The 24,747-nt window shown below is 43.8% G+C and overlaps 1 protein-coding gene across 1 annotated transcript in view; it reads left to right on the top strand.

The window, feature by feature from the left end:
- Positions 1-5,863: 5,863 nt before the first annotated feature.
- C11H3orf20 (chromosome 11 C3orf20 homolog) overlaps positions 5,864-24,747 on the top strand; it is a 78,034-nt gene continuing 59,150 nt past the window's right edge. The window contains exons 1-5 of the mRNA XM_059940613.1: positions 5,864-6,338; positions 7,100-7,240; positions 11,011-11,130; positions 17,753-17,888; positions 18,886-19,170. Coding sequence (XP_059796596.1) covers positions 5,864-6,338; positions 7,100-7,240; positions 11,011-11,130; positions 17,753-17,888; positions 18,886-19,170 — 1,157 coding nt within the window. The remainder of the gene's footprint in view (positions 6,339-7,099; positions 7,241-11,010; positions 11,131-17,752; positions 17,889-18,885; positions 19,171-24,747) is intronic.

Raw genomic sequence — 24,747 nt, 5'->3', positions numbered from 1 at the left:
TGGGAGTGGTCACCAATATTACTTGTTTTCTACCCTCTATTTAAACAGCATCTTTCCCCACTACATTTCTAACTGCCATGTTCTCTCCAACTCTAAGCTCATCTGCTAGGTGGTGGTTTTGCCCGGTTGTAAAAACCTTCCCTGGGGTACGATGCGTTCTGTTTCTATTTGGTCGTTAATCAGCAAGTAAGCTTCCCTGAGCCTGAACACGGGTGTAGCTCTTGACCTCTCAGTCCCCACACCACTCCTCTCTGCACAGACAGTCTCGGTTGTTCAGGGTTGATATGGAAACCAGGAAACACAAGAATGGGCCCTGCTCCCAGCCCAGGTCTCCCAGGTCACAAGCCTGTCTGAGAACATGCTGCTTTCTTTTCAGGGACCCTTGTTTATTGTCTTCTTTCCTAAAGTGTCATCTTTACCTTAAAACTGAAAGACTTTGTATCTCTGCTTCCAATTATGATCAGCATAGGTGTTTATGGGATGTGTAATCAATGTAGACCTACCATTTGTGTGTTTTTTTCAAATTTAACATTTCTCAAAACTGAGCTCAAGTTATTTTTTTGCTGCCTAATACTTCATATTAATCTGCGTCGTTGTCAAACAGTTCCTCAGTTGTTGGCTGGCTACGTTATTTCACTGTTAGGAATGAAGTGGCTATAAGCATCTTTTTGTTTGGTTTGACCACATTTGAAGGACTATCTTCCCTCCTCCTTTTAAAACTGTTCCCTTGGGCATTACTTTCAGAACTAAAATCACTGGGTCAAAGCACTGATCATTTTTTTGTCTCTCGATGGGTCTTGCCGGGAGACTCATCTTAATGGCCCTTTGGCGCCACAGTAGATCCCCCTGGTGGAGGATGCAGGTGGTTTGCAAGTGGATTCAACTCGAGGAAGAGCGGTGACTGAGGTTGCAGTCTCGAGAGCAAACCTTGCTGGGCAGCAGGCAGTTAAGCTTGATCGTATGCACGTGACCCCCCCTCTCCTTCCTCTCAGATCCACTTCTCTCCATAGCTCAGCCCTTCTTCCTCTCATCTGCTAGAGAATTCGAGCGTCTGTCCAGAACGTTCTTTTATATATTGAATGGAGAGGACAGCGTCTATTAGTTTTTCTAATTCCATTTCCACCTCTTGCGTGCATCAGGTGCGGGCTTGTTCTCTTGCCTGTCCCAGCCTGAAGCTGCGCTTACTCACAGGTGGCAGTCACATGGTTACATCTGGACTCACTGTCCTTATCAAAAGCGTTCTGGTTAAAACCAGAGAGAGCCAGAGACTAGAGAAAATAACAAAGAAAGTCAGGACCAGATTACTTGAGGGAGCAAAGTTTAATTTTGGTTTTAAATATACAGCTGGATACAACTTCTACCCAAAAATGTATTCTTGAATCAGTGCCAGTACGAGAAGGAGGTATGCCTTTTTTTTTTTCAAAGCCATGCCTGAATTTCCCCCTCAGCTTCCTTCTCCGTTGGGTGCCCTTGATTTTCCCAAAGCCTGTTCAGAACTTTCCCACTTTTCATCCTTGTTCTGCTTGCGCCCCACGGTGTACCCCTGGGAGTTTGCTGGGTCTGTGCCTTCTGAAGTACTCTTTCAGGTGCATGGGCTGGAAACTGCTTTTTTACTGTAGGCAGAAATTGGGATGCTGTGGGTACAGCTCCCCTCCTTGTTCTAATCCCGCTGCAGTCGTATTTCTCACACTCCTTCCCACCACACCGCTGGCCCCTGGGAGGAGTGCCCTACAGTATAGATGCCACCTCTGCTAGCAGTCCTGTGGTTTCCCATCATCTGCAAGATGAAGCCAGGGTTCAGCGGTTTACACCAGCTCCTCTCAGCAGGCTGCTGCCCACCCCTCCCACACATCCCCCTGCCCCCACAAGTAACCTGTAGCATCCTCAAGTTACTTGCAGTTCCCCAAACTTGCCAGGCTATTTAGAGCCTCCACCCTGAACAAGTGCTCTTCTCATCACCTGGAGTGCTCTTCCTGTCCTTGTTCACTAGTCACCTACTTCTGAACCAGTTTCTGTCATTTTCATTGCACAGCCTTCTTCAGCCACTTCAAATGATTATCTTTTTCTGCGTAACATTCATTGAGCACTTACCTCTGCTAGGCATTGTGCCAACCCTTAACACATATGACCTCATTTATCCTCACAGTCCTGGGAGGCAGGGCCTGGTGTCCACAAGTGCCAGGCTCAAGGTCGCATGGCCTGAGTTCTTAGCCGCCCGGTGACACTGCCTTTTCTGGATTTCCCTCTGCCTGGCAGAGAGCACTCAGACATGTCATGGTAGCCTGTGTGTGTGTGCACTCCTCCCCTCATCTCTGTCCTGCCCCTAAGAGGAGGCAGCCCGCAAAACTTTGAAGATGTTGGAATGAGGATGGTCATTTTTCATATCCTTTATAAACTTCTTCCATGCTCTTTTTACTTCTTTGTGGGAATTGTTAATTGAAACTTTGTTTAGCCATCTACATGGGCCTATTGGGCTATCTGTTGGATTTTCAGGCTATAAGTATTTTTCACTTTCTGGCATGTGGCAGCTTGCTTGGTGTCTTACTTAGTGTCATGGAGGCTGTAAAAGGGGGAGAAGACGTGATGCTTGCCCTCTGTTTGCAGAGACCACATGAGATGCAACTAGCAATTAAAGACGATACATTGAGTACTTGCACTGAGTATATGATTACATAGCATGCAAATTCTTTGGCATGGCATACAAGGCCCTTCACGATCTGATTCTAGACACTTTTCCAGCCTTGTCTGCTACTTTCCCATAGAGCCCCAAGGCCCCAACCATACTGATGTGTTTTGTGGTTCCCTGAACCTGCCATGCTTTAAATGTCTCTGTTCTTTTGTACATACTCTTCTTTTTCCCAAGAATGCCTTCTCCCTCCTACCTGCCTGGTGACTTCTTATTCATCTTCTATGACAGCCTTCAGTGCAGCTTCCTTTAGACTTTTGTCTTTGGGTTTTCATGACCTTTGTACATTTTTTTGGTAGTGTGACCCTTATATCAGTTTTGTAAGTCTGTTCTGCCTGTTGAGCATTGAGCTACTTGAGGGCAAGGCCTGTGTCTCAGTGATGGAAAAATGAACGAGTGACAATGAAAATTAGATATATGGAAAGGAGGGAGTGATGTTGTTCCCACACGGCTGGTTGTCCGTCAGGAATCACATTTGGCTGCAGGAACAGAGATCTGAATAAAGGGTCTTAAAGAGATTAGGGGTTCGTTCTCTCAGGTGAAACAAGTTTGGAGGCAGGTGGTTAAGTGCTGGTGTGTGGGTGCCGTGATGTCAGCAGGAGTCCGGGCTCTATGCCTCTGCTCGGCCACCTTTAATGCATGGCTTCCCTCCTCAAGGTAACCTCATGGCTCCAGATGGCTGCCAGAGTTACAGCCATGTCATCCATTCCAGAAAAGAAGAAAGAGAAGGGCAGTGAGTAAAGAAAGAGTGTTCTCTCCATGCAGACAGACTTCTTGAAAAGATGTCCAGGATCCCACCCAACAGCTCCACCTGCATCTCATAGGCCAGAATGGAGTCACGTGGTCACCTCTAGCTGAATTTTGCAGAGATAAATACATGGTAACAAATAGAGGTTATTTGTGCATTTAATTTAAAATGACGTTTCTTTTCAAAAAAAACAGTTGTTCAATCTGAAAAGACTCTTCTCCAAAGAAGATATAAAAGTGGAAAAGCGGCCAATAAACACGTGAAAAGGTGCTCAACATCATTAGTCGTTAGGGAAGTGCAAATCAAAAACACAGTGTGCCACTTCACACCCTCTAGGATGGCACTAAAATAAAAAAGACATAATAACAAGTGTTGACAAGGACATGGAGAAATTTAAAACCTCATACATTACCGGTTTTGTAAAAAGAACTGTAGAATGGTGCAGCCACTTTGGAAACCAGCCTGGTAGTTCCTGAAAATGTTAAACATTGAGTTATCATATGACCCAGCAATTCCATTCCTGGGTATCAACCCAAGAGAATGAAAGCATCCATTCACAGAAAAAATTTGTACCTGAATATTCCATCGTAATAGCCGAAAAGTGGGAACAACCAAAGTGTCCAACAAATACTGAATGGATCAACAAATGGTGGTCTCTCCATATAATGAAGTATATGAGTGAAGTACTGATACATGCTGTAACTTGGATGAACCTCAAAAACATGATGGTAAAAGAAGCCAGTCACAAAAGACCACATAGTGTATGATTCCATTTATATGAAATGTCCAGAACAGGCAGATCTATAGAGGCATACAGCAGATTAGTCGTTGCCTGGGGGGAGGAGGAACGGAGAGTGAGTGCTAATGGGTTTGTTGGGGGGGGGGGGGTGACGAAAATGTTCTAAAATTAGTGGTGATGGTTGCACAACTGTGACTATACTAAAAACCATTGTACACTTTAAAAAGGGTGAATTGTATGGTATGTGAATTATATCTCAATAAAGCTGTTTTTAAAACCAGCTTTTATCTGTTTGTAAGGCATATCTTCAAAATTAACCCCACAAGAAAGGAACTGGTAGGGGGTGGGGTGGGGTTCCTCAAACCAGTTAACATTTCAAGGATTGTATTCGTCTTCTCTTCATTTGAATCCTGGCTTTAAAACAGATCTGCCCTGCATGGTCAGGGTCAGATCCCTCTGGCTGGTTGCCCAGATGACCAAGATTCTGAGTGGTCTCTTTGTTCTGTAGACTTATCATTTCAAAAACGAACCTATTTTTCTGAGTCTCCAAAGCTGAAGAATAGAGATGCCAGGGAGTCAGCAAATAGATGTAGAAAGCCACTTTATCTGCAAACCAGCAGAATGTCTGAAGGGGTTGCTCTGTGGGACTCTTGTTCCTAGGAGATTTTTTTGCTGATGGATGGGCAGTTCAGTTGGAAGCCCGTGAGGAAGTCGTGTTGTGTTTGGAAAGGTCTCTATGCCAAGAGTCTGCAGGCAGGCAACTCCTGACCAAGAGCTCTGTCTCTATAAGCCTTCGATTCCTCATCAGTGAAACCGGAAAGATAATAGCCTTTTCACACACACCAGGGCAGCCACACTGTAAATGCTGAGGGTGTGCACCAGGGGCGCAGTTCTGGAATGGCAAATTTGGGGTGGCTCCAGAGGACACAGTTTGAAGAGTGAAAGAATGAGGATTGTCTGGCAGGAGAAGAGGGCCATGGACGTCATGGGGAGTGGTTGTCAGGATGGAAGGTGATAGAACTGATGATTAGAAGGCTGCGGTAGCAGGAGTTGTCAGAAGTTCTAGTTTTGAGGAGATGTGGTAAACGATATTAGTCATTGGATTAAAAAAATTCATCCCCCTCCTCCTTTCCCATCCGCCCTTGGATGTACATGTTGAATGCAGGCCCATCCTTGCGCTGCAACCAGGAGCTTCCACATCATCTTCCCCCAGAGGGAACCAATGAAACATCTTTTTGTTTTTGCAGGTTTTTATTGAGAGCCCACAAGCAGATCTTCCACCCTCAGATCTCTGGCTACAAAAGGTGCGATGGAACGTTTTTCCCTTGCCCATCCTTTCCCTTCCTCCAGCCCAGGGTCCGTTTGGGGAACCTGCTCATTCCCAGGCCCCTCCCAAAGTGACTCACTATCGTGGTCTCTGACGGGTCCCCAGAAAGGGAAGTGGGGTGACGGGGGGGGGCATCCCTTTGTGGGAGAGAGTGACCAATTATTTATCCTCCCGCATAGGATGCACTGGCTCAATGACCTGTAAGGGCCATTTCAGCACTTCATTCCATCTGTCCCCAAGGCCTCACCTTAGGTGAGAACGTTGGCTGTCATTCAGCTCTCAGGGTGTCTGCCTCCTCACAGCTGAAGGTCCTTCTTGTCTGAGATGGACAGTATTACCTAGCAGTATGCGTGCTCTTGGACCATGAATGACATCAAGACTAACCGAGAACTGTACCAGCAGTACACCGCCACGGCCCCCAAGCTGCTGGCCCGCATCTCCAAGCTGCTCATCGTCTGCCAGAATGCAGGCGTTTCTGTACCCAAGGGCATCAGAAACATCTTTGAGTTCACCTGGGAAGAGCTGATCACTGACCCCATGATCCCTGCCCCTTCTGAGATCCTGGGCCTGGAGATCAGCATTGGAGCCCCGCCCGTGGTGCTTATGGAACCGGCCCCTGTGCAGGCCCCTGTCCAGAAGAAGCCACCCCCACCAGTGCTACCACTGCCGATGCTGCCCGCTTCCACTGGACTGGCCAGATTCTCCACGCACTCTCCCACCCACGGCCACCGGAGGCCATCCAGCCAGGAGACCCTGCACAGGTTCCAGAGGCAGTCTATCCACCTGCTGACCGAGCTCCTCACCCTGAAGATGAAGGCCATGCTGGAGTCCGTGTCCAGTAAGTCAGCGAAGACTGGCTCACTGGATCCTGGCTCATTTTTCTGGGCCTGGAAGGGTATGGCCTGGGCATGTGTGTATGCGTCCACTGCACCCACCCCAGACAGGTCTACAAGGATGCGCTGTGAAAAGGTGGCAGCCAAGGGTCTGCTTTGCAACTCAGCTCCTTCCTGAGACCACCCCCAAGAATCATCCTTTCACCCCTCTCTGTTCTCCATTTTGTCCTCCAATCCCTCCAGCTTTGCTGAGCCCAGACTGAGAGGTTGGCCATGAGAACAGTGTGAGGTATTGAAGGGGGCAGTTTGTGGAAATGACGCCAAGGTAGAGAGAGGCAGCACCCAGGAGGAGGGGGTAAATCGGGAGGGCCAGTTGGTGGGTAGCAAGACAGAGCCAAGCAGAGCCAGAACCAGGAGAGTCGTGAGAACCGGGGTCTGTCCACAATGAGGGTGTCATCCCAAGATCAGGGACCCAGAGTTTCATCAGTGATGGAGCCTTCTGGATTCTGTGTTATTTTAAATACCAATAGCATCAGTCCCCAGGCCTGTGGGCGGGAAGAGAGAAGGACAAGGGGGCAGAGAGCAAAGTACCATCTGACAGGTCTTGGGAGCTCGAGGCCCTCTCATTAGGAGCCCCCTCATACTTGCTCACCCTAGGAATAGATCACTCCCCCTTACTTCCTGGGCTGTTTATGGAAGTCCTTTTATAGAAGCATTAGCCCCATGCTGGAGGAAAATGAGTAGTTGCCTTTGATGATTCCTTCAGTAGGTGCCAACCCCCTGGACATTACAAGGCGCTTCGTGGAGGCCAGCCAGCTCCTCCACCTCAATGCCAAGGAGATGGCTTTCGACTACCTCATTGGCACCATCGGGAGGAGTGGTTGCAGTGTTGGACAGATGGGGAAAGGTGGGTACCTGAGCTTCAGCTCTTAGGCGAAAGGTCAAACAATACCAACAAGAGTGCAATGGAAAGGTCAAGTGCCCAGCTTAAACGTTTGACATTTCCAAGAGTTGAGGTGGATGTGAAGCAACAGGTATTCTCGAACACTGCAGGTGAATGTGTATATCCGTGCAATTCCTGTGGAGAACAGCTTGGTGGTGTCTGCAAGGTGGGAGATGCTCTAGCATCTTACAACACAGCAGTTTCTCTGCTGGGTCATTCCATAGAGCTGTGGTTCTCAAACTCTGCAATGAAGGACCACTTTGTAAAATTTGTAGTCTCTTGTGGATCACCCCTCTTAAAAACGTGATAACGTCACAACAACATCAAATTGTTAAGCAACATCAAATTGTTACATAGTCTTCTAAATGTTTATTCTCAGTTTTTGTACTCAGCTGGTTATGGTCTGGTGTGGATTCATACCAGTCCACAGGCCACACTTGAGAGTTGCACTGCCCTAGACAAACTCACACACATGTGCAAGAAGTCATACCAGAATGTTTAGTGCAGAATTGTTGGGGATGGAAAAAAAATGGAAACGACCTAAATGTCCATCAACAGGAGAAAAATAAATTATAGTGTATTTAGATGATGGAACATAATGAGAAGTGAAAATGAATCAAGCACTGAAGCACGCATATCAACATAGATAAACTAAAAAAATAGTGTTGAGCAAAAAAAAAAAAAGTTATAGAAGGATACATTTGATATAATACTATTTAAAGTTTAAAATAACAAAATTATAACATTGCTTATGGGTACATTGTACAAAGTGTAAGTACAAAAGCTGAATGGCAATAACATGCAGAGTTAGAGAAAGTGATCTCTGCTAGCGGGAAGGGGAACATCTGGGATCTGGAGGACAGCAGTTCAGTCATATCTGTACTGTTGTATCTCCTAAGCTTGGTGGATATACAGGTATTCATTCTGAATGCCTGAAAGTCCTCACTATTAGGAGGCTTCATGCGAAGCATAAAAAATTTATATCCCATAACCATTTGCCCTAACCTATAAAATCCATCCTTTTTAGTGTCTCTCCCTGTCCTCTGAATGTGTGTCAGGCTTCCCTTGGTGGTCAGAGGTTAAATACCTGATGATGTACATATACACAGGGGAAATAAATTGCATAGTAAAATTGCAGTGCTCGGGGAAAAAAAATGCGGGATTTCGTGAAGTCAATGAAAATGATGTTGGAGAGCTTCTGGGTGCTCACACGAAGCCAATCATTAGCGACGCGGAAGAGCAAAGCTAGTTAACTGCTGAGGACAGGAGAGTCATCTTGGGTGACTACTCCATGGAGAAAGGACGACTTGGTTATCGAAGGGTTAACAGTAAAAATTTGGATATTTTTGCAAAAGGCAGACATGAAGGGACTCATGTTTTATTGCTGTCGTACAGCCATGCAGGAGAAAAGGAAAATCACACCACCTGAAAAAAACAGAGTCATTTTTATTTCTTATAAGAATTAGCATATGCTTACGATATCAATGGATTTTTGTTAAATACAAGATGGAGAAGGTTATTTTGATAAACTTTGGTTTCCTTTTCTAACATAAAGTCCCAATCAAGCATCCTCCTACTATTTACCATGAAGTGGGGGGTGGGGGCCTCTGTTTTAAGGGCAGGTACTCTGCCCATTGTGTTCAGGATCAGCTGTGCTCTGATAACACAGGTCCTCTGATTATGCTCTATTTGGTTGTCAGCAGACACGGAGTTCTGCGCCCTGCACTCCATATAGGGCTCGGAGCTCCACCTCATTTGGGGGACAGCTGCCTGATGGTCTGTTGTGTGGGTAGGCGAGTCCATGGGAGGGGTCCTGGTAGCCCCAGCCCAACCACCCACCCTCAAACCTGCAAGCGGTGCTCTCCTATCTGAACGTTGTGTTCCCTCACCTTGAAAAGGAAGTCGTCGTCCCCATTAGCGCTCCACCTCACAAGGTGTTTAAGCATCTTGGAGGGTCATAGGCTTTCACCTGTGATGCAGTGGCTTCCTGCATCTCTCGTGGCTTGTGGTTAACCTAGTGGAGGAGACTGCAGAGAGCCTCTCGGTGATGTGTTTGTCCGGCTGCATCAGCAGAGTGCTGAGCAAGCCTCTCCTCCATCACACTCCTCAGGAAATCTCTCTTACTTGTTGGCACATCGATTCCTGATGCTCCTCTCTTTAAACAAGCCAAGAGTTTGAAAAGAAAATGTAGATAACAAAATATAAATGAAGGAGCGATCCGTTTCTTTGGGAAAAGCATTCACCCTAGAAGAACTTGAATTAGCTAGGTTTCCCGGGGCTTTAAAAAGAAGATTCAAACTCTTGTTGATCTGTTTTGCATGAATTTTGCTTTTCTGAACCATCTAACTGCTGAGGTAGACCCAAGTTGTTACTGAGTCTGGAGTGGTATTCCTTGAAAGCTGTAACCAGAATATACCCATTGCTAAGGTTTAGCATCAGTAACCAGAATATACCCATTGCTAAAATTTCCTTTACTTAACAGATACAGTCTTTTCCAACACGGCTGTATACCTTTAACAGTTGTCATTCTGAGTGAGTGTAGAGTCCTTCTCATATTCATGTTCCATAATTAACTGAATGCTTAGGTTTCCAGGTTTCTTGTTATTAGTATAATATACATTGTAATACACAGCTTCATGCACATTGCTTCTAATCACTGTTGTGTTGGTTATTAAGATTAATCTCCCAGAAGAGAGATTATTGGGCAGAGGGTCTCAACATGTATATAGTTCTTGCTAAATATTGCTTTCGTGATGAATTTTCTCTACACCAGCAGGGTTGACTGGTTTTATTCCATCTTTCCCAGCATTGGCTATTATTAGTTCTTTTCATATGGTCCTAACTTCACCAGTGAAGGTGATTGTTTATGAGCTTGCAGCATGCAGTGTGCAGTCTCTGGGTATAGTTTTTGTCTACTTAGGAGGTCAGGTTTGCCATTTTCTTTATGAATTTGAATGAGCCGTGTTGAATTGCTTAACATTTCCTAACAGTTTCATGCCCAACTAGTGAAATGACTGTATTTGGGGGGAGAATAAGCAAATGATTTGATAAGGTTTATAGAAGAATGATCAAGATTTTCCACAAGTAAAGGGGTGCTAAATTTTAATTCTTAAGTGGTCAGGTATCAAGTGATTTTGCACAAGACAATGTGATTCTGCAAGAGACTAATCTATTGTTGAAGAAGCATCTGATTTCTGTGGCTTGGATAAGGGGAAACAGATTACTCTCAATTTCCTTCTAGCTAGCCCAGTGTTTATTCTCTTGACCTAGTGCAGCAGTTATATCTGTATTTATCCTTAGAGTAACGTCACCTGTGGTGCTTTCTCTTCCTTGCTCCCTGCTCTGGTGTCATTTCATTCTTGAATTTTATTTTATTTATTTATTTTTTATGCATCAGGTTCTTATTAGTTATCTATTTTATACATATCAGTGTAAATATGTCAACCACTGTCTCCCAATTCATCCCACCACCCCCCCCCCATTCTTGAGAGATATTGAGGGCAGGGAATGGGGGACACCGTAGAGGAGAACTTTAAAGATTTCTCTTAATTACTCTGAGCCTTCTCCAGCATTAAAAAATCTTTTTCTTCCAGAAATTGGTTGTTTTGTAACAACAGGGCACTTTAGAATATCTGGTCTACCATACAACTAGGACAAAAACTTCATTATTATACTTTTGATTAAAAAATTAAAATAAAAAATTGAAAGCAGAATCACTGTCTGTTCCACTCCAGATTCCTCCACAACCATCCCAGCCATGGGAGTGAACTCACCTTACCAGCTTGTCTACGAGTCCTCTACTGGCTGTCTGAGCTTTTCCCTCTCAACCGGAAGGGAAGTCAAGAAGAAAACAGGTAACAGTGATTCCCAGCAAGACCTTTTGACCTATCTTTGGTGGTGGGGGTGGGATGGGGAGGGGGATAGAAGATTTCCTGTGTAGGTTGATGAGATGATTTGATTTGGTTTTCTGATAGGAAGGATATATAGCTGCCCTGGCTGGAGACCCAGCAGCTATTGACAGATTCTGTCCCATAAAAGATGACATATCTCAACCCAGTCACTCCACTTTGCAGTTTCATCGTTTGAATGTTTACAAACGCTCCATTTCTGTTAATGCGGTTCCTCTCACCTGGGGCAACACCCCTAGCAAACCCACATCTTCCACCTCCTATGTTATCCCATGCTCACCCCCTCTTCTCAGAGAGAGACCTGTGTTACCCATACCCACCCAGCAAGTGGGGGAACCAGTACCTGAACAGACATATTTGGATACCAAGCCTAACCATGTGTCCCCAACTGGGTCAGTTTATGTGGGCAGAAAACCGACATAGAGGCCATTCCTATTCTATTGCAGAAAACACAGAGCAGAAGGAAAGGCTTAAAGGAAAGAACTGGTGGCAGGTGAGACCAAACAGGGTAGCAGTGACTGTGCAGCCAGAGCTTGAAGGAGAGATGAGTTGGGGCTGGAGAGGGCAGAGAAGGAACTTTCTCTCGTGGAACTTCCAGGGCCCCCCAGGCTGTGGTGGTAGAGTGCTGGGGTAGGGGAGGGGCTGTGTTCGCAAAGTGGTGGTGGGAGGATCCACAGAAGTTTGGGATGCTCAAAGACTGTCCAGTGATTCCCACAGACACTGGAGGTAAGGCTAGAAGTTGAGAAGCTTGGATTTTATTCCTGAGCCCACCTAGGATTGCTATGAGATTTGCCTTCTTCCAGGCCTCACTCTCCATATCAAGTTGATCCTGTAGCCTTTCAGTCAGTGAACAAATGTTTATTGAACAATTGCTAGTTGTCAGTTACTGTTCTGAATGCTGTGGGTACACGTGTGGATTCTAAGACAAGGAACACCTTCCCTGATGGAGGTGACATCCTCAGACTCTTGTTTCCCCTGTTCCTTTACCTCTTATGACGCATTTTCTGTCACTGTGAGCATCACTTCCAGCATCCCTCTTTATATGCTCTTGGTTTATCATATCTCCTCCTGAGCTGGCCCTAAATCTATGCAGTCACTTTGAGGGGAAACAAAGTATCCTCAGGACACCCAGTGATTTCATGATTTTTTTCTTCCTGATGACCTCAGGGGTGATGCCTTGAGTAAGGTTGTTCTAGAACAAAAGTTACATATGTCTGTTGGTCTCTTTGTCTATGTGGCTGTTTTCCTCTGCCACCCGAGGATGTGACTACCCCATGATGTTGCATCATTCTCACTAGGATGTTCAACGCTGCTGCATTTCTTATAGGTTCCTGATATTGTTTAGAAATTATTCTCACACATGCGTGCTAGGATGGGTGGTTAACCTTCCCTAATAGTTTATAAGTAACCGTGTGTCCTAGCTTGCCCGGGAAAGTCCCAGTTTATGCTGTTGTCCTGGCATAACTATTAATTATACCCACTTTCACTCCAAAGTACACTAGCTTAAAGAACATATTGTAGAGTCGTTGTGGTTTTAAGTCACTTTGGGTTTGGGACCTCTGCTATCTGTTCCATGTACACATGCTGTCACACCTTGCCCGCTGGCCCCCTTTGCAGTTCCAGGGTCATGCAGACTTGGAGCAGACAGGCTCCAGGAGTTGGACCTACTCCCTGAGCAGACAACAACTATTTCTGGAGCACAGCCCAACTTTACAGGCAGAGAATTGAGAGAAATCTGTCAACAGTGGTTCCTGGTTATCACACTTGGGGACCCAAAGCAACTAGGGGCAGGCCAGAAATGGATGCTCAGGCCAGCAGATGTTCCAGGAGGTCAGCCAGCAGGTAGGTGGACCTCAGGGTCAAGTCTCTGGTCTCACAGCCGGAGGAGTCAGGAAAGGGACCAGGAACCACTCAAGGTGACAGATACCAGACATGGTACCCAAGCACCAACCAGAAACCTCAAGGCTTGGCTGACAGAAAGATTCCATTCTGAGGCCTTCAGGGCTCAGTTGGAGCCTAAACAATGCCCCTGGCCTGAAGACTCATTTTTTTTTTAATTTAATTTAATTTATTTATTTATGGCTGTGTTGGGTCTTCGTTTCTGTGCGAGGGCTTTCTCTAGTTGCGGCAAGTGGGGGCCACTCCTCATCGCATTGCGCGGGCCTCTCACTATCACGGCCTCTCTTGTTGCGGAGCACAGGCTCCAGACACGCAGGCTCAGCAATTGTGGCTCACGGGCCTAGTCGCTCCACGGCATGTGGGATCTTCCCAGACCAGGGCTCGAACCCGTGTCCCCTGCATTGGTAGGCAGATTCTCAACCACTGCGCCACCAGGGAAGCCCTGAAGACTCATTTTATTTTTGAGTCCAAGGTGAAGATGAGCCTGCATATATCAAGGGAGAGCATGTGGCTCCAGCTGAGTAGGCAGCAGAGGCTCAGAAGCAGGCAGGACCTGAATAGATGCTTCTGGAAATTCAGCCATGGATGATCACCTCCACAATTTTATGTCATCATATCCTCATACCACCTAAGACTTGCCATGGGGGATAACTGTGAAAATAATGGAAATAAGCACAAAACATTGCCACCACAGATTTGAGCAGGCAGAAGAAAGAATCAGCTCGAAGACAGGACAATGGAAATTATTGAGTCTGAAGAACAGAAAGAAAAAAGATTGAAGAAAAATGAACAGAGCCTAAGGGAACTGTGGGACACCATCAAGTGGCATGTGCATGTGGGAGTCCCAGAAGAGGAAGAGAGATCAAAAGAGGCAGAGAGAATATTTAAAGAAATAATGGCTGAAATTTTCCCAAATTTGATGTAAGACATGAATATAAACATCAGAGAAGCTCAGTAGACTCCCAGAAAGATGAACTCAGAGAAACCCACACCAAGACACATTAATCATCAAACTTTCAAAAGACAAAGACAAAAAGAGAATCTTGAAAGCAGTAAGAGAGAAGTGAATCCTCACAAGGAATTTCAATAAGATCATTAGCAGGTTTCCTATCAGAATTTGGAGGATACAAGGTACAGGGCAAATATATTCAAAATGCTTAAAGAAAAAACCTGTCAGCTAAGAATCAATCCTGAATTCAGTAAAACTGTGCTTCAAAACTGAGCAAGACATTAAGACATACAAAACCTGAGGCAGTTCATGACAACTAAATCTGTGCTGCAGGAAGTGCTCAAGGGAGTCCTGCAAGATGAAATGAAAGGACACTAGACAGAACCACAAAGCTATATGGAGAAATAAAGACCTCAATAAAGGTAATACATAGGAAATAATAAAAGCTAGTATTATTGTAACAGCAGTTTGTAACTGCACTTTTTGTTTTTCTACATGATTTAAGAGACTAATATATTTAAAGAAAAAAATTAGTGTAAAAGCCAGTATTACTGTTAACTTTGGTTTGTAGCTCCAAATCTTAGTTTCTACATAATTTGAAAGATTAATGCATTTAAAAGAGTTGTTAATTTATGTTTTGGACATACGATATAAAAAGATGGAATTTTTAGGACATTAACAACTGACAGTGGTGGGGATGATGCTGTAAAGGAGGAGAGTTTTTGTACGTTATTGAAGTTAAGCTGGTAAAATTCAAATTAGAGTGTTATAACCTTAGGATGTTAAATGTAATCCCCATGGTAACCACAAAGAAAATAACTACAATATACAGAAAAGGAAATGAGAAATTTTAAAATTTCACTACAAAAAATTAAAACAAATGAAGACAGTAATGCAAGATATGAAGAACAAAAAGCTCTAATAAGGCATTCAGAAAATAAAAAACACAGTAACAGAAACAAGTCCCTCCTTATCAGTAATTCCTTTAAATGTAAATTGGTTAAATTTTCTAATCAAAAGACAGAGATTGGGAGAATGAAAAGAAACTCATGATCCAACTATACACTATAAGAGACTCATTTGAGATCCAGAGACACAAGTGGGTTTGAATGTGAAAATATGGAAAAAGATATTCCATGCAAATAGTAACCAAAGGAGAGCAGGGGTGACTATACTAATATCAGGTAAAATAGACTTTAAATTTAAAAAGATTACAAGAGACAAAGAAGGACATTCTATAATAATAAAATTTCAATACAGTAAGAAGATACAACAGTTATAAACATTTATGCACCTAATGACAGGCCGTCAAAATATATGAAGCAAAACCTGACCGATTGAAGACAAGTAGTTCTACAGTAATAGTGGGAGACATCAATAACCCACTCACAATAATGGATAGAATAACAGACAGAAGTAAGAAAATAAAAAACAACACAATAAATCAACTAGATCTAACAGACACATGCAGAATACAAACAAAACAACAAAAACAATGCACATTCTTTTCAAGTGTACATGGGACATTTCTCGGATAGGTCATATGTTAGGCCACAAATTAAGTCTCAGTAGCTTAAAAGAAATAGATTTCATTCAGAGTATCTCATCTAACCACAATGGGATGAAGTTAGAAATCAATAACAGAAGGGAAACTGGAACGTTTACAAAATTGTGGAAATTAAATAACACACAATCAATGGATCAAAGAAGAAATTACAAGGAAAACTAGAAAATACTAGAGACAAATGAAAATGAAAACAGCATACCAAAACTTATGGGGTACAGTGAAAGCAATGCTAAGGGGAAAATTTATAGCTATTAATGCTTATATTAAAAGGCAAGAAAGATCTCAAGTAAACAACCTAACTTTACAACTTAAGGAACTTTAAACTAAACCCAAAGCTAGAGAAGGAAGGAAGTAAAGATTAGAGCAGAGATAAACTAAATAGAGAATATAAAAACAACAGAAAATCAATGAAACCAAAAGTTGATTCTTCAGAAAGATCAACACAATTGACAAATCTTTAGCTAGATGGACTAAGAAAAAAAGAAAGGAGACTCAAATTCCTAAAATCAGAATTGAATATGGGGCACAACTACTGATTCTACAGAAATGAAAGGGATTATCATAGAGTACTATGAACAACTAACTGTGTTCCAACAAATTGGATAAGCTACATGAAGTGGACAGATTCCTAAAACACAAAACCTACTTAGACTAAATCATGAAGAAATAGAAAATTTGAACTAGACCTATAAATAGTAAGAGATTGAATCAGTTATCAAAAATCTCCCAACAAAGAAAATCCCTGGACCTGATAACTTCAATGATGAATTCTACCAAACATTTAAAGAAGAATTAATGCCAATCGTTCTAAAATTTTTCCCCAAAATTGAAGAGGGAACACTTCCCAACTCATTCTGTGAGGCCAATATTGCCCTGATATTGGAGCCAAAGACACTAGAAGAAGACTACAGACCAATATACCTGATGAACATTGATGCAAAAATCCTTAGCAAAATATTAGCAAACAGAATTCGGCAGCATAATAAAAGGATTATACAACATGACACTAAACAGGATTTATTCCTGGAATGCAAGCATGGTTCAACATGTAAAACTCAATCACTGGAACTTCTCTGGTGGTCCAGTGGTTGACTCTGTGCTGCCAATGCTGGGGGCCCTGGTTCGAACCTTGTTCAGGGAACTAGATCCCACGTGCCTCAACTAAAAGATGCCGCATGCCACAACTAAAAGATCCTGCACGCCGCAATGAAGATCCCGAGTGCCACAACTAAGACCTGGCACAGCCAAATAAATAAATATTTTAAAAAACTGAAAAGAAAGATTTGGTCTATACCTATAATGGAATATTATATAGCCTTAAAAAGGAAGGGAATTCTGCAATATGTTATAATATGGGTGAAACATGAGGACATAATGCTACATGAAACAAACCAGTCACAAAAAAGACAAATACTGTATGATTCCACTTATAGGAGGTACTTAGAGTAGTCAAAATCGTAAAGATAGAAAGTAGATTGGCAGTTGCCAGGGGCTGGGGGTAGGGGAGAATGGAGGGTTATTGTTACAGAGTTTCAATTTTATAAGATAAAAAGAGTTATGGGAATAGATGGTGATAACGGTTGCACAACACTGTGAACGTATTTAATACCACTGAACTTGCCTCTTAAAAATTAAGTTGGTAAATTTTTGTTATACGTATTTTACCACAAACACACACAAAAACTCCCAAAACATCACAGTCTGAGTCCCAGTTGATACACTCTGCCCTCTGCCGAAGGCCGAGATAAGCCAGCATCAGAGAAGTGTTGAAGCCCTTGAGCTATTGAGATGGAATTGGGACTTTTTGTCTTAAGTCAGAAGTGTCACAAGGGAATCCCTTCTGCATCCACCACAGCCACGTGTGTGCTCTCTCCACCCAGGACCAGGCCGCCCTTGGGGAAATGTGGCTGGATTCATCACTCTGCATGAGTGTTCCTGACACACACTCGGTTGACTCACAGAGTGCCGCCTCTGTTTCATAAGTGACCTGCTGGGGATTCTTGTCCCTGGAAGCGTAAATGATTCCCACAGTTATTTTGATTCTCAAGGGATGCAGCTCTCCTGCTCTCCCTGCCCCCTCACCCCAGGTGAACATGACGTCTTGAGAAACCATTTTCTAAAACCCTCCCTAACCTCTTCATCTCCAACTACAGGCAAACCCAAAAATTTGGAAGAAGTAGTCTCGACATCCCCACAACGAGGAGCGGGAACCTCTGCCTCTGAGGTTATCGAGTTCAGCGACCCCTGCCCTGAAGCCCGGGAGAAGCTGCAGGAGATGTGTCGCCTTATGTGAGCACCTTAGTGGCTGGGGGTAGATGGGAGAGGAGGGCACGGCCTGTGTGTGCGTGGAGGGGGATCACGGACATGTCGGCTACCCAGTGCCCCCAGCCACAGTGACAGGGTGATAGTCGTCCCTCACACACACATCCCTAGTCCTTCCACATTCACAGTGCTTTTCAGTCCTACTATGACCTTATGAGGAAGGCAGGTTTATGCCCATTTTACAGATGAGGAAACTGAGGTACCCCAAGCACATGGTAAGGCATTGTCTGAGGTCCCACAGCTCAATGGGCCTGTCCCAGGATAATGTTCTTTGCCTCCTCACTGGTGAGACCCCTTTGCATGGCTTCTTAAAGTTTACACACCCTTACAGTTAAGAATGTTTATTTCTTGACATAATTTGTCAGATGTTCTCTTAGAAAAAAAGAAACAGCTCTCAAAACAAACAAAAAACACTGACATGGGTGATTAATGGTATTTATGATTTTGTGGGTCCCACAAGTCCTAGCAAGTGAATCTGCATTTCTCCAAAGGCCCGGACCATGGGCCATAAAGGATTTCAAACCTAGTCACATCTAAGCATATATGTGTCCTGGGGCTCCCAGGCCACTGTCACTGCAGCTGTAGAATATGTGTAGAGGGCAGCCACCCAGTTTGCTCCTTACTGTGACATTCCAGAAGGAAGCTGTCTTCCTTTGTAAGCTCAGGATTGGGAGGTGATCAAAGCCTCCAGCTCTGCCACCCCATTCCACACGCAGCTCCATTCCATGGGTCCCCACCCCTGTGCAAAAGGTGGAAATCAGGCCAGGGCCGGTCTCAAAGGGGTATGGGGACCTTCCCAGTTCTTCCTAAAAACATTGCCTGTAAGGATGAGGGGTTGGGTAGGGACAGGTACTTTGGGGACAGGGAAATGGAATGGGAGTCTCGGGAGCTGGGGAGGGGCTGCAGAGAGCCTGGTGAGTGAGAGGCGAGTGGCTAGAAAATATGTTGGTCTCCTTCCCTGCAGAGAAGCCGAAAGGGTCTCGTGGAAAGGGAGGAATATCTTCTACCCCATGATCTTACGCAACTACAGGGCAAAGATGCCCCCTAATCTAATGTCGACCCCCAAAGGGGACGCTCAGACCCCAGGCGCCCACCATCCTCACCCTCCAGGTGCTCAGACTTCCACTCCCACCCCTCACCAACCTCCTGCCCATCATCTTCACTGGGGCCGGCATTCTCAGGAGTGGAAGGCACCCAAGAAGGCCATCAAGTTGCATTACACCTTCTATGATGGGTCCTCCTTCGTTTAGTATCCTTTTATTTGGTGCTTCCCTTTCTCCCCAGCAGCTCAGCCCAGAGAACTCCAGGCTTTGACAAAGCCAGAGTGTTTCCTTTGACTTTTCATTTGGTCAGAGAAGCCTGGTGATGGGTCCTCTGGGGTATTAAGAGTTTGTCCAGGTCAGAGAAGAAGTACCAAGAGTCAAGCCTCAAATTCAGTCCTGATCAACCAGGACGTACTGAACCCGACTATCTGTGATTGCGTGTCAGTGCGGGATGGGGGTACAGCAGCAGTCCCTGCCTTCGAGGCTCTCCCAGGTGGGAAGAGGTTGGAGACACAGAACAATTCATCTTTAGCCGAGAGAAGGTGATAGGAGACCCTTCATCCTGGGGGGGGGGGTCTTTGTCCTTCTGTCCCAGTCTCAACGGGTAAGCCCTGTGGTTCTTGCATACTTTGCCCCCAAGATCCATGTATTTGGAGTCTAACCCGCACCGCAGATACCCTGCCTGGCACATGCTCGGGTTGCTCTGCAGCTGAGGTCTGTTGGTATTCATGAGCATATGGGCAGCTGGGTCCCAACCTTGGGGTGTGTGAGTGGCACAACGGAACACATTTTCTCGTTGAGAATCTGGTGAAAGCTATAGACTCTCTTTCTAGAAATATGAACTGACACACATGAATGTAAAACATTTCCTGTGATTGCAGGGGGTCTGCAGACCTTCAAAGTTTGTCCATGGACAAGAACCCTAGACTGAGGAAAACTAAGATTTCTAACGTGCAGGGTAAAGGCTGAGAGTTATGCATATTTTAGCATGAATGGAGTCAGATTGCTTTCTTCATTCACAGATGTTTATCGAGTATTATATGCAATGATTAGTGGAATGGAGTGAATGTACCACTTTACCTTAGAGGGAGGTGGCTCTCTGTACTGTCTCAACAGGCGGCCCAGCAGGCCTGCCTGGCCAGGGCCCCCCTCGCTTCGTTTGGCCTCCTCTCCACTGAACTGGGAATTCAGAATTTCAGTGCCTGTCAAAGGAGTCCTGTTGTTTCTCTGACCATAAATGAGTGCATTCATTACCCTCTGCTCAGCCCTGCTTCCGGGGCACCTTGTGCATTGAACTCAGCACACACCTTCCCAGGCAGCTGCTGCTCACAGGGGTCATGGGGCTCCCTCTCCACCGTTTTCTTACTCCACACTGCGTTGAATGGGACCATCGCCCTGAGCTCGTGAAGCTGTGTCTGTGAATTAGGTTGCTATTGGCAGGACCAGAGAGGGGTGGGCAAGTGTAGATCAGGGGATCAAGGTACTGCAGCCCAGCCTGCTGGGATCCGTGTTCCCTCGCCTGCCACAGAATCCCAAGGACCCCCTGCTGGGACCACCCCAGGCCTCAGGCCATCGATGCTGGTGCGCTTGACTCAGACCCCAGTGATCTTGGTCATTAATGTATTTCCGCTGTGGGAGTCCCAAGAGGCCTGGGTTCTAGGCCCAGTTCTTCTTGGTGACCCTGCACAAGCCATTCCATCTCTCTGGGCCTCACTTCTCTCCATTATAAGGTGAGGAAGTTGGACCCAGTGATCTTGAAGGACAGCATCTGTGTTACTGTGATCAAATGGCCAAAACACACGTGCAGGTGTTGGATCCCTCTGGAGTAGAGAAGATGTTTGGGAGGCACTTCCCTCCCTCATGGGTTCCACAGAACCCTGGACTCGGCAGCTAATTCTGTCTTCACGGAGACTGCTGGGCAAAACTCTCAGGTAGAAGTGATGTGTCTGCCCTTGGATTGCCAAAAAGCTCCAAGCCCCAGTGGGTTTGCACTGGTCAGTGTCAGACCCCAGAACCATCCCGGCATCCCTTTCATTTGGGCTGTCAGCATCTCCTTGGATCTCTGTCTTCAATGGCTGAGTCTCCTGTCAAACTTCCCTCAAGTCCTTTTTTCATACAAAGATACAAACTCACCACATTAAAAACAAACCATAATCACCATGTGCCCAGTACTGTGCTAAGTGCTGTTCCTTTAGGGATTTGTTGAGCACTCAGAACTGCTGTGAGGTGCACATTTTTTTTAATATGGTAAAATGCACATAACATTTACCGTTTTAAGCATTTTGAAGTGTACAATTCAGTGGCATTCATAGTGTTGTACAACCATCACCACTATCTAGTTTCCAGCACTTTTTCATCAACTCAGAAGGAAACCCTGTACCTATTAAGCAGTCACTCCCCATTTCCCCTCCCCCACAGTCCCTGGCAACTGCTCATCTGCTTTCTGTCTCTACACATTTCCCTATTCCAGACATTGCATATAAATGGAGTCACACAGTATGTGGCCTTTTTATCTGGCTTCTTTCACTTAGCATAATGTTTTCGAGGTTCTTCCATGTTGTAGTATGCATCTGTTCTCCCAGTTCCCCCACCAGGGATCGAACCCCAGCCCTTGGCAGTGGGCGCACAGAGTCCTAACCACTGGACCTCCAGGAAATTCCCTCCTTTTGTTTTTTTGATTGGGGTGAAATTCACATGACATAAAGTCCTCTTAATGTGTACAATTTAGTGGCATTTAGCACATTTACAGTGTTGTGCAACCAACTCCTCTATTGAGTTCACCCCAAAAGAAAACCCTATACCCATTAATTGGTCACTCCTCATTTCCCTCTACCCCCAGGGGCAACCACCAATCTGTTTTTTTGTCTCTATGGATTTGCCTATTCTGGACATCTCATATAAATGGAATCTTACAATATGGGGCCTTTTATGCCTGGCTTCCTTCACTTAACATAATGTTTTCAAGATTCATACATGTTGTAGCATGTGTCAGAATTTCCTTCCTTTTTGTGGCTGACTAATATTCTATTGTATGGATATACCACTTTTTAAAATCCATTCTTTCATTTATGGACATTAGATTGCTCCCACCCTTTGGCTAGTGTGAATAATGCTGCTATGAACATTCTTGGAGAAGTTTGTATTTGCACACTGTTTTCATTTCTTTTCGGTCTATACCTAGGAGTGGAATTACTGGGTCATATGATAATTCTATATTTAACTTATTATGAAAACATTCAGAATGTTTTCCAAAGTGGCTGCACCATTTTACATTCCCACCAGCAATGTGTGAGGGTTTCAATTTCTCCACATCCTTGACTATACTTGATATTTTCCAATATTTAAATTCCAGCCATTCTAGTGGGTGTGAAGTGATATCTTGTCATGGTTTTGACTTGCATTTCCCTAACAGCTAATGATTAGGAGCATTTTCATGTGCCTTCTTTGTAGAAATGTGTATTCAAGTCCTTTGCCCATTTTTTGATTAGGTTGTGAGAGTTCTTTTTATATTGTGGATACTAGGCCCTTATCAGATACATGATTTGCATATTTTTTTCCTGTACTGTGAGGTGTCTTTTCATACCCTTGATAGCATCCTTTGATATACAAAAGATTTAAATTTTGATGAAGTCCAATTTTTCTATTTTTTTGGATTTTATATCTAAGAAACTATTCCTTATTCTTCTGTTTTCTTCTAAGAGCTTTATAGTTATAGCTCTTACGTCTAGATCTCTGATCCATTTTTCAGTTGATCTTTGCATATGGTATGAGTAAGGGTCCAACTTCGTTCTTTTGCATGTGGTTCCCAATTGTCCCAGCACTATTTGTTGAAGAGACTATTCTTACCCTCATTGAATGGTCTTGTCGCCCTTGTTGAAAATCAATTGACCATAGATATATGGGCTTATTTTTGGACACTCAATTCTGTTCTGTTGATATATATGTCTATTATGCCAGTACCACACTGTTTTATTATCACTTTGTAGTAAGTGTTGAAATCAATAAGTGTGGGTCCTTCATCTTTATTCTTTTCTTCAAGATTATTTTGGTTATTTGGGTACCCTTGCAATTCTGTACGAGTTTTAGGATCAAGTTTTCCATTGCTGCAAAAAAGATTGATGGGATTGGTAGGGACTGCATTGTATTGGGTTGGCCAAAAAGACCCTAAGATGTTACAGAAAAACCCAAACAAACTTTTTGGTCAACCCAGTATCTGTAGATCACTGTGGGGAGCATTGCCATTAACAATATTAATTCTTTTTTTTTTTTTAATTTTATTTATTTATTTATTTGGCTGTGTTGGGTCTTCGCTTCTGTGCGAGGGCTTTCTCTAGTTGCAGTGAGCGGGGGCCACTCTTCACCGCGGTGCACGGGCCTCTCACTGTCGCGGCCTCCCTTGTTGGGGAGCACAGGCTCCAGATGCGCAGGCTCAGTAGATGTGGCTCACGGGCCCAGTTGCTCCGTGGCATGTGGGATCTTCCCAGACCAGGGCTCGAACCCGTGTCCCCTGCATTAGCAGGCAGATTCCCAACCACTGCGCCACCAGGGAAGCCCCTATTTCTTCCAATCCATGAACACTGGGAACAAATGATCTGAAATGCTATATGAGCAACAACTACAATAGAAAAGCAATAAACAAAAGGAAATGATACCATTTACAATAACATCAAAAAGGATAAAATACTTTGGAATAAATTTAACCAAGGAGGTGTAAAACTCGTACACTGAAAACTACAAAATATTGCTGAAATAGAGAGGACTGAAATGAATGGAAAGACATTCCATGTTCATGAAGGACAACTTATTTCTATGTGTTGATGTTGTATCCTGCAACTTTGCTTTGCATGTTTCTAGAAATTGGTCCTTTTCAACTAGGTTACCTAACTGGTAGAGGTACAGATCTTCATATAATTCTCTTATGATCTTTTTTCATTTCTGTAAGGTCAGTAGTAATGTCTCCACTTTCATTTCTGATTTTAGGAATTTGAGTCTTCCTTTTTTTTTTTTTTTTTTTTTCCCCTCAGTCAGTGTAGCTAAAGTTTTGTTAATTTTACAGATCTTTTCAAAGAACCAGTTTTGGGTTTTGTCGGTTCTCTCTATTGTTTTTTCTCTTCTCTGTTTTGTTTTTCTTTTCTCTAATCTTTATTATTTCCTTCCTCTGGTAGCTTTAGTTTTACTTTACTGTTCTTTTTATAGTTCATTATGGTGGAAGGTTGGGTTATTGATTTGAGATCTTTCTTCTCCTTTAATATGAATATTTAAAAAATTTTATTGGAGTGTAGTTGATTTACAATGTTGTTAGTTTCTGCTGTACAGCAAAGTGAATCACTTATACATATATCCACTCTTGGTTTTTTAAATTTTTAATCTTTTTATCTTTTTTAAAATTGAAGTATCGTTGATTTACTATATCCACTCTTTTTCAGATTCTTTCCCCATATAGGTCATTACAGAGTATTGAGAAGAATTCCCTGTGCTATACAGTAGGTCCTTATTAGTTATCTATTTTTTATATAGCAGTGTGTATATGTCAATCCCAATCTCCCAGTTTATCCCTCCCCCCCACCCTGTTTCACCCCTGGTAACGTAAGTTTGTTTTCTACATCTGTGACTCTATTTCTATTTTGTAAATAAGTTCATTTGTACCATTTTTTTTAGATTCCACATATAAGTGATATCATATGATATTTGTCTTTCTCTGACTTCACTCAGTATGACAATCTCTAGGCTGTATAAAAAAATGAAATAATGCCATTTGCAGCAACATGGATTGGACCTAGAGA

Source organism: Balaenoptera ricei, chromosome 11, assembly GCF_028023285.1.
Source record: "Balaenoptera ricei isolate mBalRic1 chromosome 11, mBalRic1.hap2, whole genome shotgun sequence".
Classification (NCBI taxonomy): Eukaryota; Metazoa; Chordata; class Mammalia; order Artiodactyla; family Balaenopteridae; genus Balaenoptera; species Balaenoptera ricei.
The sequence above is the reverse complement of the archived record's forward strand: the minus strand, read 5'-3'. Positions and strand labels throughout refer to the sequence as shown.